The following is a 14276-nucleotide window of genomic DNA, read 5'->3' as shown; positions in this document are numbered from 1 at the left end:
AGGCTGAGGAACAGGAAGGTCAGCTGTTAGCACTAAGGGCCAGCAAACATTTATTGGCAAATCACGCTGGTGCCATAACAGGATTAAAGAAACCATCTGTGCCCAATCTGCCCAATGAGTCACTTGTGTGAGGGTGTAATTCCCTCCACAGAGCAGCTCAGGTGGTGAAAAGGACTCAGCCACTTAAGCCTAATTTACACGATGCATGTCACTGTTAGACGGATGGATCGTCAGTTATTTTCGCTGAGCGACACTATCGTGCATCAGTTTAAATCAGGCCTCATGATACAGCATCACAAAAATTAACCACTTTTCACCCCTGTTTTGGCACATTTCATTATAGGAGAATATTTTAAAAACATTTTGATCGTAAAATAAATAGCAACACATAGTGAGCGTGTAGGTTGGCTTTAAGTGATTAAATTGATAGTCCACCCAAAAAATTACGTATTTTCTATCAATTACACACCTCATGAAGCACTGAATTCATGGAGATTCTTTTTAATCGCATTCATAATTTGGCAATAATTTGATGACCGCAGGAGTCTCTGTTAGGAGACTCAATGGCATCAAATTATTGGCTTAGGATTAGGAATGCAATAAAAACAAAAGAATCTCCATGAATTAAAGGCTTCATGGGGTGTGTAATTGATAGAAACAAGTCATTTTGTGGTGAACTACTCCTTTAATACACGCCCCACCTGGCACAGCCCATTACTCTGATCATAGATACATTGATACATAAAAAAATATACAAACTTCCTCATGAAATCCCAAAAAGCATTTTTTCAATGTTGTGTCGTTGTCGACAGCCTGAGGTAATCATGTCTCCTTTTTCTAACGCTATCCCTTACACTTGCCTGTGGGGTTATCTATTCTATTCCGTCTCATCTCTTGTGTCTGGAATCGTTTTCTCACTCTCTCAGTATAAACATGGCCAGAGTTTAATTAATGTACACTCCCAGGAGCTTGTGATGATATTACCTCCATGATGCTCAATAGTCCCCTCTCCCAACCTCCCCATGGCCCTGCCCTGTTCAAGCTCCCAGACAGTTGATAGTAAAACTGGGTGTGTAGCCAGGGGTACAAAGTTTAATTCAGGGGGAGATGGTGATTAATCACAACTGTCTGCACAGGTTGTGATTTAGGCCTTTATGGGTGACATACAAACTTGTTTACTATCATCACTCATTCTCAATCTCAGTGGGGATACTATCACATAATGAAATACCTATCCTCAATAATTTTTACATTTTATTGTCTAATCAGGCTTTTATGAACACCCTGAACAGATTTGCATTTGCCTTATTCAATATTTAGATATTTGATGTAAATGTTATCCTCCTGCAGGGCTCCTCCCCATACACACCCATTGTAATTTCAAACTCCATTTTAACCATGATAAATTCATTAAAAACACCCATTATTTTTCTGGTGACTCATAGTACCCTCCTAATACGTGAGCAGGCCGTGCTTTTTCGATAACCTTTTTCATTATTTTTAATAATTCTTTGGGAAAATGGAAAAAAAAATTATACAATAAAAAGGTATTAATAATAAATGAAAAAAGTTATCGAAAAAACAATGGGTGTTTTTGATGAATTTATCATGGTTAAAATGGAGTTTGAAGTTACAATGGGTGTGTATGGGGAGGCGTCCTGCAGGAGGAGGGCCTGATAACATTTACATAAAATATCTAAATATTGAATCAAGCTAATTAAAAAGGTGTTCAGGGTGTTCATAAATGCCTGATTAGAAAATAAAATGAACAAAGTTTTTTTTTAAAGTGAAATATCACTTTAAGTCGCAGCTATATTGGAATAATTAGTTCTTACATTCTGAAGCGATTTCTGCTGTCTTGTCCCAAATTAACCTAATCAGGCCTATATATACCATTTTAAATCTAACCATCGTTTTGAGAGAAAACAAGTCATATCTCAAGATTCCTAATCAGCTGACCGTACAGTACGTGCCCCCCAAAAAGAAACTTCCTTCAGTCCCCTGTCTGGAATGTATGCATGAAACGTGAAGCATTGTGAATTAAAGTAAATCAGGGGTGTCCAAAGTGCGGCTCGGGGGCCAAATGCAGGCAGAGGAACATTTTGTGTCATCCCTAAATTGTATTCTAAACGGCCCGCCAGCACCCACAAACAAGAATATTTTCCAAGAGTTTGTCAGGATTGTTCCCTGTTGTCTCATTCTGAAGGGGTCAAAGAAAGTCTGTTTTAATGTATTTTTTACCTTGCACGCCTGGTTTCATTTGGTTATGTGAGTAACCGTAACAGTCTGAAGAAGAGCAGTGTTGCTCGAAACGTCACAACATTTATTTGGTGCAATAAAGCACTATTTCGCATGTGAGCCCACAGTGTGCGAGTGTTTTTGTTTATTTTTCTAGTATCTACTCGTTCGCTCAGCACCTGCCCAACTCGGGTTGGATGTGCATGTCATCTCCCCTTTTTTCATTTGGTTATGTGAAATAAGGCTGAGTTATTTGTGTTTTGATCAGAGCAGACACCTGACAAAAGACCATTGATATTAAATATTGATGATGATAGTTAAATAAAATTGCATATGCTATATATGTACTGTATGTGACTTTGTTATGTTATCCGACCGAAAGTATATTATGTCAGGACATAGAGTCGGCCCGTAGGTGTTTTAATATTTTCTAATGTGGCCCCCTTTGAAAAAAGTTTGGACAACCATGCTGTAAATGAATACATTCTTGACAGCAGCATTCTTCCTTTACATGCACTAAGATGCACGGCTAACCTTGAGAGGCAACATGAAAACTGGGCAACGTCACAAAGCTTTTTTGTCCTTCATGCCCCACTGAGCACTCACTCACGCTCGCTCACCTCCTTTTCAGGACAGGAGGATAGCTCGCACTTCAGGAAAGATATTAGCTATTCACCCTACGCCGCCTCCTGGACTATGGGAGAGGGTGACTTGGGGCTAATTACCAAATCACAACATTGTGTGTGTGGGTGGTGGGGTGTGCACATGTATACATACCTTAGTCCAGTGCTTCTCAAAGGGAAGAACTGGACCAGGGTCCCCTGCTAAATTGGTTACTAATACAGCATCACAATATCACAATTTTAACCTCTTTATCCATATTTTGTTTGTTGGCTAGCAGATGTACATCTGGGACAAAACATTTTCAGATGGGGGTCTGCAGCCAATTACATAATCTTGAAAAGGAGGGCTTTCTGCCTTTATTTTGATAGTATAGTGGAGAGAGTGACAGGAAACAGGGAGTGACACGCAAGCAAAGGCCATCGGGGTCGACGGGAATCAAACCCACGACTCGCTGTCAGACTACATGTGGTGTGGTGTGCGACCCATTTAGACCTGGAAAGCATCTGTGTCACTTTAGATTTTAACCACTTTAACTATTATTTTATACTTTAGCTATAAAAAAATAGCAGATCTACAAGCTCATAGCGCTGCACTTGGTGCCGTCTGTAGTTTTTGGAATAATTAAGCTCAGAAAAGTGAGTTAATTTTCCTCTGGACGTACACATCATCATCCAGGGGAGGATGTGGTTGTAGGGGAGGGTGTATCACTTTGATGTTACTTTCCACTGTCTTTGTATCGTTCCAATGCACCATTTACCATTTACCAGTTCAGTTGTTGCGTTCACCCTCACCTAAAACCACATCCTCATCTGGATGATGATGCGTATGTCCAGAGGCAAATTAACTCACTTTTCTGAGCCCCTTTGAGCCCCTTTTTCTTTTTTTGGGTGTAATGACTCCTTTAAAAAGGTTTAGAGGACCACTGATAAAGATAGGTTTTTTAGAAACCGTTAGGATTTATAGGGCATTTTTAGAATCGGCCTCAGGTCAATGGGTTAACCACCTATTGGCGCCACAGTGGCTGCCCTTCCACACTAACATGAATGTGCAGTATACGTGTGCAGTGTGCATGGATACATGGGTGTGCCTCCTCCACCCGCCAGGGGAGGTATTCATCTCCGGTGTCACTGCTTATGCAAACAGTATTTCCTGTTTGCATACGTGGCTGTCCCATGACGTCACAGCATAGTCATTAACAGCTAATGACGAAGCAACGGAAAAACTAGATCTCAGTCTTAAGGCAGCGTTGTGTTCTGTCTCAACACAATTACACACACAAACACACACCCTACACCTCTCTCCTCGTTTCCTCGTCCCAGTCTGTCTGCATGCAGGTTTGCATCGTCACATGCATTTATCCATATTCAATTCCTGTTTTACTGAAAAACACTCTCACCCACACACACGTGCAGACACACACCTAGCTGTTTGTAAACCTACTATATGCTACAGGTATATACACAGGGGTGTGTTCCTTTAAGTAGTTGGCGAGCTGCAGAGGAATATTGTGGGATGTTCATGGTTCTGTTGTTTTACTTTGTGTTCTGGTGTAGAGGGAAAGCGGTCGCGCTAAAAGAGAGCAAGTCATATTGTGTTGTTATTACGGATGGTACAGAAGATAGAACCCTGGCTTTTCACGTGGATTCATTGAATCTATTTTGACTATTAAATCACCACTTCTCTAGCACAGACTCCTTCTTTCTTTTAGTATAGAATAAAGGAAAGGAAATTACTCTGAAACGAAGAGGAGGGTGGTTATAAGTTGCACATCTGCAAAAATCCAGAGGTTTCTGCTCTATTTAACGGCGGTCCTGTAACGTTTTCTCCTCCCAGGGTGTTTAAGGGAGTCCTGGGAAGTCTCCCTGCAGTGAGCCCATATCTACAATCCTCTCTCTGGCTGGCTGGGTTTGGCAAAATGCCTAAGGTGTGTTACACAGAAGTTGAGCCAGTCATGCCTCAGTTGCCCCTCAACAGTTAGCTACACTCGTGTCGCACCTGGGGTCGGTTTCAACGCTGTATGTCTTTCCTATTTTGCACGATTCATTAGCTACGCGTCAGGCTACATTAAACACGATCTGATGCATGTGGTTTCCACTGAAAGGATCCCCATTTTAGAATGCACAGAGAGGCTCTCAGAAGTCAACAGCTCATCCTTGCCTAATCAACCACTGCTGGCTGCAGTCAGAACTGGTGTACATGTTCTCTTTTTTCCAACCGCGTCAGTGTCTTAAGGGTTTCCGCGGTGATGTAACTGACCCCAAATCAGAGTCCACAGGAGCTGCAAACGACTCTGTGCCTTTTTTCCCTGTTACTTTTAAGGGTCATGTTATTGCTTCCAACTGACATTTGTTGTTGTAAGTCTCTCTGGTGCGATTATTTCATTGCAGGGAGATCTGCTTCTAATGGGTTGCGTTTCAGCGAGTTCATCCATCACTTAGATCTCTGGGGATGCAGACCGGAGGCAGGCTATTTTAAGGGAAGGCTCTGATTGAGTTTAAATTTTCGTCTGCCCTTTTATACACCGAACTGCTTTGCTGAGTTTGAAATGCCTTAGTCAGGAGGAGTGCCCTTTCTCTAGCCCCCACCCCTCCTCTTCCCCCCCACCGGATGTCTCTACCTAGTCTAGTTCTCATCTCCCAAAGGCCAAGGTGTACAGTATGTTGTACTGTAGGTAGTCATCTGACAGGAATAATTGGCTTATGTCTGCGTATTGGTATGAGGGAATAATCCTACTGTTCACTGCATGGCCACCACTTTGACCTTGGTGTTGGAAGGAGAGAATACAGTAGGCGAGACACAGTCAGCCTTCCTAATCCACACAGTGGCGTGTTTACAACATAATGGGCTCAGCACATTATCGTCATTTCATGACAGGCTCACACTCACTGCTCCAAAGGTCTGTAGTATAATCTTTTCTCTTCGGTGTCCATGACTGGAGTGTGTCCAGTACACAGTTGAATTAAGTACCATGCATACTATTGCATAGTAATACATAAGGACCGCAGCAGGTCTACATTAGAAACGGAGAGTGAGAGAGATTTATTCTGTTTGATCCGTTTGATGTCCGTTTTTTTCTCCCTGTCCGTAATTGTCCGTATGATTAAGGTCCGTACACGGTCGATTACGTACACCTCCCAACTGAACGTACTGGATTTGTCCGTAGCAAGAAGTACTCGCGGCCACCGTTGTCAACCGTAGGGGCAGTAGAGAGGAACATTACTTTTCCTCTGCAAAAAGAGTGAAAAGATGTCGTTCTTATACCTCTATGACAGCGGTTCTCAAACTATGGGTCCCAATAAGAAATATATTTTATCAAGAAAAGGGAAAAAAGGAATGTCGTTGCAACCATGTGAAGAGGACGCCTTGACTCCTCACACACACACACACACACACACACGCACACACACACACACACACACACACACACACACACACACACACACACACACACACACACACACACACACACACACACACACACACACACACACAAACACACACGCACACACGCGCACACGCACGCACGCACACGCACGCACGCACGCGCACGCACACACACACGCACGCACACGCACACACACACACACGTACACGTCGGTCCGCCTCTCCAGTCTCCAGACAGACAGCTATTAGGCTGAGGCACACAAGAAGAGCTGATTTAGCTCAGCGGCTCATTTATTACTTGGGAATTATGTTCAATATATGAGCGGGTGTGTACGTGTGTTTTGTTATAATTACTCCGGGAGCGGGAGTGAGAGGGTACCGGGTCCGGATCGATGTGGTTATTGTGGAGTTAGATTTAGACCACGATGTAACGTTGCTGACAGACAGCAGAACCAGTCCAGACTGTTACCACTTATTACCAAACATCACGTCGGGTCAAGAGCTTCTGTGGTTCTACATATTTTGGCTAAATGCTTCGGTTGTGTGTGCAGAACCACCTCCATAGCGTTTTTGTTCGCTATTCTGCTCTGTGCTGCGAGGCGCAAAAATGTGGCGACATCATCACGGTGCACTTTGCAATTCAAACCCCAAAATCAATCCTCCGTCCAACCACCCACAAGGCAATTGTAATATAGAGATCGATGTGCAAATGTTCAAATGTATTTTTCCCAATTTCATGTCAGTAACGTGTGGTACTTGTGTGGGCTTGTCTTACAGATCCTGGGCGTCATCTCCATCCTCTTCATCATTCTGTCCACCATTGCCTTGTCCCTCAACACCCTTCCAGAGCTGCAGACCACAGACGAGTTCGGTCAGGTCACGGACAACCCCAAGCTGGCCCACGTGGAGGCCGTGTGCATCGCCTGGTTCACCATGGAGTACCTGCTCCGCTTCCTGTCCTCGCCCAACAAGTGGAAGTTCTTCAAGGGTCCCCTGAACGTCATCGACCTCCTGGCCATCCTGCCATACTACGTCACCATCTTCCTGACCGAGTCCAACAAGAGCGTGCTGCAGTTCCAGAATGTCCGCCGTGTGGTGCAGATCTTCAGGATCATGCGTATCTTGAGAATCCTGAAGCTGGCTCGTCATTCCACTGGCCTCCAGTCTCTGGGTTTCACCCTGAAGAGGAGCTACAATGAACTGGGATTGCTTATCCTTTTCCTCGCCATGGGAATTATGATCTTCTCCAGCCTGGTCTTCTTCGCCGAGAAGGACGAGGACGACACCAAGTTCAAAAGCATTCCAGCTTCCTTCTGGTGGGCTACTATTACCATGACCACAGTAGGCTATGGAGACATCTACCCCAAAACTCTTCTAGGAAAGATAATCGGGGGTCTGTGCTGCATAGCTGGAGTACTGGTGATAGCCCTGCCTATCCCCATCATTGTGAACAACTTCTCTGAATTTTACAGGGAGCAAAAGAGGCAGGAGAAAGCCATCAAAAGACGAGAGGCCCTTGAAAGGGCTAAGAGAAACGGTAGCATTGTCTCTATGAACATGAAAGATGTATTCAGTGGTAAGGCAGAGTTTGTGGACATTTTAGTGGAAAATATTGCAGAAGATGGAGAAAAAAAGAAGGAGAAAGTGCAAGGCAACCACATCCCTCCCGGTAAGCAGAAGGAGATGCCCAAACATACAACGATGGAGGAACTTCGCATCCCTGCCAAGTCCTTCCAACCCAGCTATCAGGAGAAAGCCAGGCCCGCCAGCCCTCAGCATCTTAACGCACAAAAGCTGGAGGAGATGTACAACAAGATGTCCAAGGCCCAGTCCCAACCTGACCTCAACAAAGACAAACGGTCAGCTGCCAAAACAGTCCAAAAGGGGACTGAGATAGAGATGTTAAGCATCCCTGGCGAACCCATCACGAGAGCCGAACACATGAAAAGCATATCGAGCATCGACAGCTTCATCAGCTGCGCCGACTTCCCGGAGAGCAACCGCTACCCTCACAGTCCCTCCAGCAACATCTCGGGGAGGGTCAGCACCAACCCGGGCCTGGAGACGACGATGGAGAATGATAACGAGGGATCTCAAGGCACCACCACGCCTATCACAGGGTCAGCCGCAAAGCTTTCCGACAGCCCCGGAGACGGCAGCAACCCGCCCAAAAGCCAGTCGCTCAAGGTTGACTACAGAGGCAGGGAGGCAGGGAGGTCGGGAGGAGCAGGAACCCTCTCCGACAGTTCGTCACTCCAGAGCCCCGAAGTGTCCGTTTACACGACTGCCAGCTGCAGGACGCCCAACAAGAGCGTAGAGACGCCCTCTCACCTCTTCACGTTCCACGACGCATCCATCAACAAGTTCATCGACGCCGACACGGACGAGGAAGATCACTTTCACGGTGACGGTTCGGGTGCCAACCCCTCCCAAAGACTCCTAGAGAAAGACAGTCCTAGATTGAGCACTACGCCCGGTCGCCGGCGAAGGTCTAGCCAGACGGAGAAGAGGCGGGCGAACACGCTACCAGGGGGCGGGCAGGACAACCATGTGGTTCAGGAGCCACTTCAGGGAGAGGAGAGGGAAGTCTATCAGGTCTAACATGACAACATCCCAGGCTGTATAAGAGACAGAGAAATGGGAGCCTAGAAGGGTGAAGATCAAATCAGAAACAGTGAAGAAAGAAAAGCATAAATCCACGCAAGGAGCTACAGTTTTTTCTCAAGATAGTGTGTCCAATATTGTCATCATGATGACACCAAAAACACAAACAGATTTCAATTCAAAATGACAGAAAATAAGACCTCTGTGAAATAAGTAAAAACATATCTATAGTATATCTATATCTATTTATATATCTATTATGTCTAGATAGATAGATAGATAATAGATATAGATAATATCTTCTTCTTTCCTTCTCTTACCAGGGACTGAAAACATTCAATTTAGCCGATGACCACTGACTAAGAACACTTTGATGCCCACGTACAGTATGGAAATTACACAGAGGTTCATTCTTAGATTTGATTTAGCACAGATTACTGTCTAGTGTTTGATGACGGCCACTTGGGGACATTCTCAAAGATCCTCTGGGGTCCCTTGAGAAAAACAATGGTACAGACTGGGTGGAATTTACAACAGTATATAGACACAGGCTGCAGGCGAAACCACAGAAAGCAATGAAATTCAGGACTGCAGCCGAATGGTGGAAATAATTCAGCGGAGACAATACAGATAAATACAGATAAAGCATTGTGTTGCTGGGGGGAAATATATTGTATACTTCCTTCCCATGTTTCTCCATCCGGGAAACTGGCCTTAGGTTATGTACTGGCATCCATGCTTTGTGTTTATGTTAATTCATGTTAATGCGTGTGCATGTCTGTGTATGTGCATGAATGTACAAGTGCAATAATTCATTTTCATATTATACTGTATGTATAACATGTGTATATATATATATATATATATATATATATATAACATGTATATACATGTACCGGTATATATTTACACATTTACATGGCAATTTAACTATGCCCAACGTTGTCCAACCGAGGGCTGACTTATCAGCCAGAGCTATTATAGGCAAGGAGCTCCGGCCTTGGTTGGATACTGAGGGCAAAGATGAATGCCAGGTGATCACTTGTTTTATCACATACCTGTAGCCTTATTCATTAGCAAAGACAACGAGAAAACAGCATTTGTTCACCACCACTAGTTTAATCAAAACATCAACATTACTGTCAAGGAGGAATTTCCCCCCAGTGAACGAAATGCTAGTCCTGCTGGGATTTCCCTACAGTGTGGAGAGGGAGTTGGCTGAGGTCCTGCTGGCTGGGCCTTGCCCTTGTTGGTACACAGCCATTCTATGCACTGTTGAGTGTTGGCCCACTAGCTGTTTCCTCTCTCTAGGTCTTGATTCTTTTAGGCACCCGGAAAAGTGTCTACCTCAGCCGTGAATTCTACCTCACCATTGTGTGTGGTGCTGGTGGTGTTTACTGACTGATTTTAATCCATGTTTCACATGCTGAGTTATTTCGTCATAGACAGTGCATGGTGTTAGTTTAGCTGATACGGCTTATGTCCCTCTCTGTCCTGTTATCATTAATGAAAGGCTGGGTATGTGATATATATATATATATATATATATATATATATATATATATATATATATATATTTTTTTTTTTTTTTTTTTTTTTTTTTTTCAGTGAGTTTATTTTCCTGATATTCTGTCTTCATTGTGAGATTATCAATTTTGTTCTGTTTAACTTAAAGAGAGTATAGCGTCATCATCATACTGTTTTTCACTGCAGAGAATACATACATTTAGACTTACAGAGCACTGTGATGCTGTGCCCATTTCCTGGTATGACAGAGCACCTTAATATGATTATTTTTCTTTTGTAGTATTATTATCGATGTGTTCCACAGATTGGCAAAACAATCTTGTGAGTTCATTTTGAGTCTAGAAGTGAGATGGGGGGGAAAACAGTTTTGTATGATTTCAGAATTTTCAGAAATGCGTTCAGAAGAGCCGTCATTCCTTTAGTGGTTAATTTCTTGAAGTGTAAATTCATGCAGACTCAACAATCCTGTTGAGCATCGTTTCACCTGGAAAGACACAGCATCGAAAATCCCGACAGTTTTCTATGTTGGATGTTCCAGATTTGTAAAAGTGTGAATAATGTACATTGCATAATAAAAAGTAGAAAGTTAGTAATACATTTTATTGTACAAGGCAAAGAAGAAATGTCAAAAAAGTAAATATATTTTCAACATATTTTCTAAAGAGCTGACTCTTAGATGAATATATTATACTATTCCCATAGTTTTACATTTAAAATGTGCTCTACGTTATGTTGATGGGGTTACATTTATTAGAGAAAAATGTAATAGATGAATATGCATTGTTTGCTATTGTTTTAATTATTGTGAATGTTTGTCCCTCTAGGAACCAAAGAGTATCTTTCTGATGTCTGATATTGTTTTTGGGGTATAAGGGTCAGAAATACTATGTATTAATATTAATTCTAACATCATCACCTTCCAGCTGAGATTTCTAAACAATATTTCAGGGAGCCATTTCTGTCATTTTAGAGATTTCAGGAACCAGAAATATAGAGACTGAATAGAATGCCTTTTAAAAAGGAGAGTTGCTGACTGGAGGAAGAGAACAGAGAGGAAAACAGCACTTTACTTCCCATCCATTCCATAAAGCTAATTGGATTATTTACACCCTGTGCAAACAGCATCCGCAAAACCCAAACACTATATGTTCATATGAGTTTGAATGAAGTCTCGACTGACAAGCATAAAAATCCAACTTCATGCAACTCCCCACTTACAAACCATATGGAGGTACCATGTGTTTTGAAGGCCTTGCCAGTTTGATGCAAAATGCCATGTCCCGGTTACATTCTGCTCCCCATTTGGTATTACCTGATTCCACACATGATTATGTGAACCAGTATGTTGATTATGTGGTACCCTGATGCTCTTTATAGCTTAGTACATCATATCATTACAAGGCATGCTGCAGACTGTTTTCATTCCCAGTGCTGGATACACTCTTTTATGTCTAATGAGAAATAAATATAACATTTTACCTAGTATGGCTGTTTACCATTGCTGCTGTCATTCTGCGTGAAGTGAGGGTAAGATGTATTTGTGCCTTTGTGCACAAATACATCCCTCAGTCACACTCTCCATCCCTCCCTCCTCCTCCTCCTCCCACTCTCCCTCCCTCCCTCTCTCTCCTTCCTGTGTCTCTCAGTCTCTCTCTCACTCTCTAATCCTTTGTCTATCTCACACACTTTACTGTTACTTTCAGTTACACAGACAGTCCTTGAAAACAAACAGGAGTTGTACACTCATAAAACAGTGACCCGTTCCTGTTTCCATAGTGATCGTTGAAATGGCTGAATGGTTCCCAAGGCTCCCATAGTCCCATGCATAAGGATGGAATCTGAAAAGATTGACTGACTCAAAGAACATTACTGTATATTATTCCAAAGGGCATGGATAGACTGGCACAAGTAAATATGATGCAAATTATTCATTCATTTAATAATTATTCATCTCATTTCACATTTCCCCCAGCATGTTCTAATAATGAACCCTGACTTACAACTGAGCAAAGTAGCACATACTTGTATAATGTATACAGATAAACTTAAAATGTGTCTTCCATTCAGCTATGCTAAATGTAAAGTGTAAATAGAATAGGGACAAATGCTGTGTGTGTATGTGTGTGTGTGTGTGTGTGTGTGTGTGTGTGTGTGTGTGTGTGTGTGTGTGTGTGTGTGTGCGCGCGCGCGTGTGTGTGCTTGCGTGATTGAGATAGAGTCTGCTTAGGCTACTATTGACATTTATGACGATGGTTTTTGTGTAACACTATTTTACCTCACACTTGACTACAGCCAATGAATACCCTCAGTGTAAAGACAGAATTATGCATTAAATGTCATTGCGTAGTATTTGTGCAACCTTTCAAAATCTGCCACTCACTTTTCTTTTCCTTTAGTGAAGGTAAGACACAACCATTGTGGTTAGATAATGGACATATTACAATGTCTGTCAGTAAAGATGATGCAGCTATGCCTGTCTTTTATACTGAAAAGGCCATTCTTGGGATGTAAGTCTTACAGTATGTGTAAACTAAAACAGTAGTTGGGATGAGGCATCATTAAAGCATAATATACAACCTAATCTACTCTGTTGCAAAATGGTGTCACTTGCCAAAAAGCACAGGTTTTCACAGGCAGTGTCGCTTGTGACAAATGTTTATACATTGAAAATCACTTATTGTCGGTAAGCGGCACTGTTGCTTGCATGCCACTCGCTTGTCAGATGTACTACACCGTAGTACATACAGCTGCAGTAACTAAATGAGGCTTTAGGATATATTATATGTCCTTGAGTCTATAAATATTATTCTGGGACAGCTAAGTGAGAGATCAGGTCAGTGGGAATGGCTCAGTTTAAATGATTCCTTTGGTCAGATGTCTGTGTCATGCAGTTATCAGGAACAAACTTTGTAACAAAAGAGTCTTGCAGAGGAGGAGGGCTCACAAAATACTGCCATGACTGATTGAAGGGATTGGTTGCAGAATATACAGCTTATAGAATTGTGTGGAATACACAGCCAACTGTCCTAAAAATAACATCAAACTGATGAGTAGTCAGTTATTAATATGCTACTGGTAATAAGAGGAAGAAATGCCAGAAGAAGCATCACAGTGATGGTTTTGCATTCGTCATCACACAATAGACTAAATTCAATGGAAATGTATGATGTATTTGTAGTATCAGGCCTCTCATGGTGGGTTTGAGTCGTTGGCCTTGGCTTGGCCTTTCTCTATATGAATGTTATGATGGTCTTTGTCATTTTCACCACACCCCACGCTTGTTCAACACAGCGCTACTAAAACTGTGACAAACACACGTAGGCCTACAGAACTTATTAAAGATTAACGTGGCAAAGGAAAACGAACAATCATTTTGAGAGAGTTTTCTCCCTTTACTGGCTGACGACAACTAATAAAGCAATTCTATACCAGTATTGCATATAACTTCTTATAAAACAAGATGATTTTTTTGCCTCCTCTGTGAAATTTAGAGAATTTGATCCTATTGTCTGCTTCCAAAAAGTGCATCTAGCCAGACACTGGAGGAGGGGGGGGGGGGGGGGGGGGGGTCAAGATGTTCACTTCAGTTGCAGCCAGGCACATGGCTTTGGGACATTTTGGATTGGTTTCCCCCCCCCCCCCCCCGTATAACTGGGTATATGATTGTAATTATACCCAGTGTCAATGCTCTCGGTTATGTGTGTATTATTATTATTATTATTATTGTGGGCTCGCCGAAGGCGAGAACACAATGTTATCCTCATTATTTATAGAGTGAGTTCCACATATTTCCGCCGCAGACAGTTGGCATATTTCTGCTAATTTGTGCCGCAGACAGTACAAAGGCAGGACCCTAAAGCCCGTATCAGAGTGTACGGTGGAGAGCTATCCACCGCAAA

General features: G+C 42.7%; 1 protein-coding gene across 1 annotated transcript in view; it reads left to right on the top strand.

The window, feature by feature from the left end:
* The window catches only part of LOC308287047 (potassium voltage-gated channel subfamily B member 1-like), a gene marked incomplete at both ends in the record, with an annotated part of 69326 nt that extends 60479 nt beyond the window's left edge, over window positions 1–8847 (top strand). Inside the window, one exon of the mRNA XM_080728168.1 lies at window positions 7024–8847. Within this exon, the coding sequence (XP_080584294.1) occupies window positions 7024–8847 (1824 nt within the window). The remainder of the gene's footprint in view (window positions 1–7023) is intronic.
* Window positions 8848–14276: the final 5429 nt, after the last annotated feature.

The sequence above is a fragment of the Nannobrachium achirus genome (genome assembly GCF_963921795.1).
Source record: "Nannobrachium achirus genome assembly, chromosome: 6".
Lineage (NCBI taxonomy): Eukaryota > Metazoa > Chordata > Actinopteri > Myctophiformes > Myctophidae > Nannobrachium > Nannobrachium achirus.
Note: the sequence above shows the minus strand (reverse complement) of the source record. Positions and strands in the feature narration are given on the sequence as shown.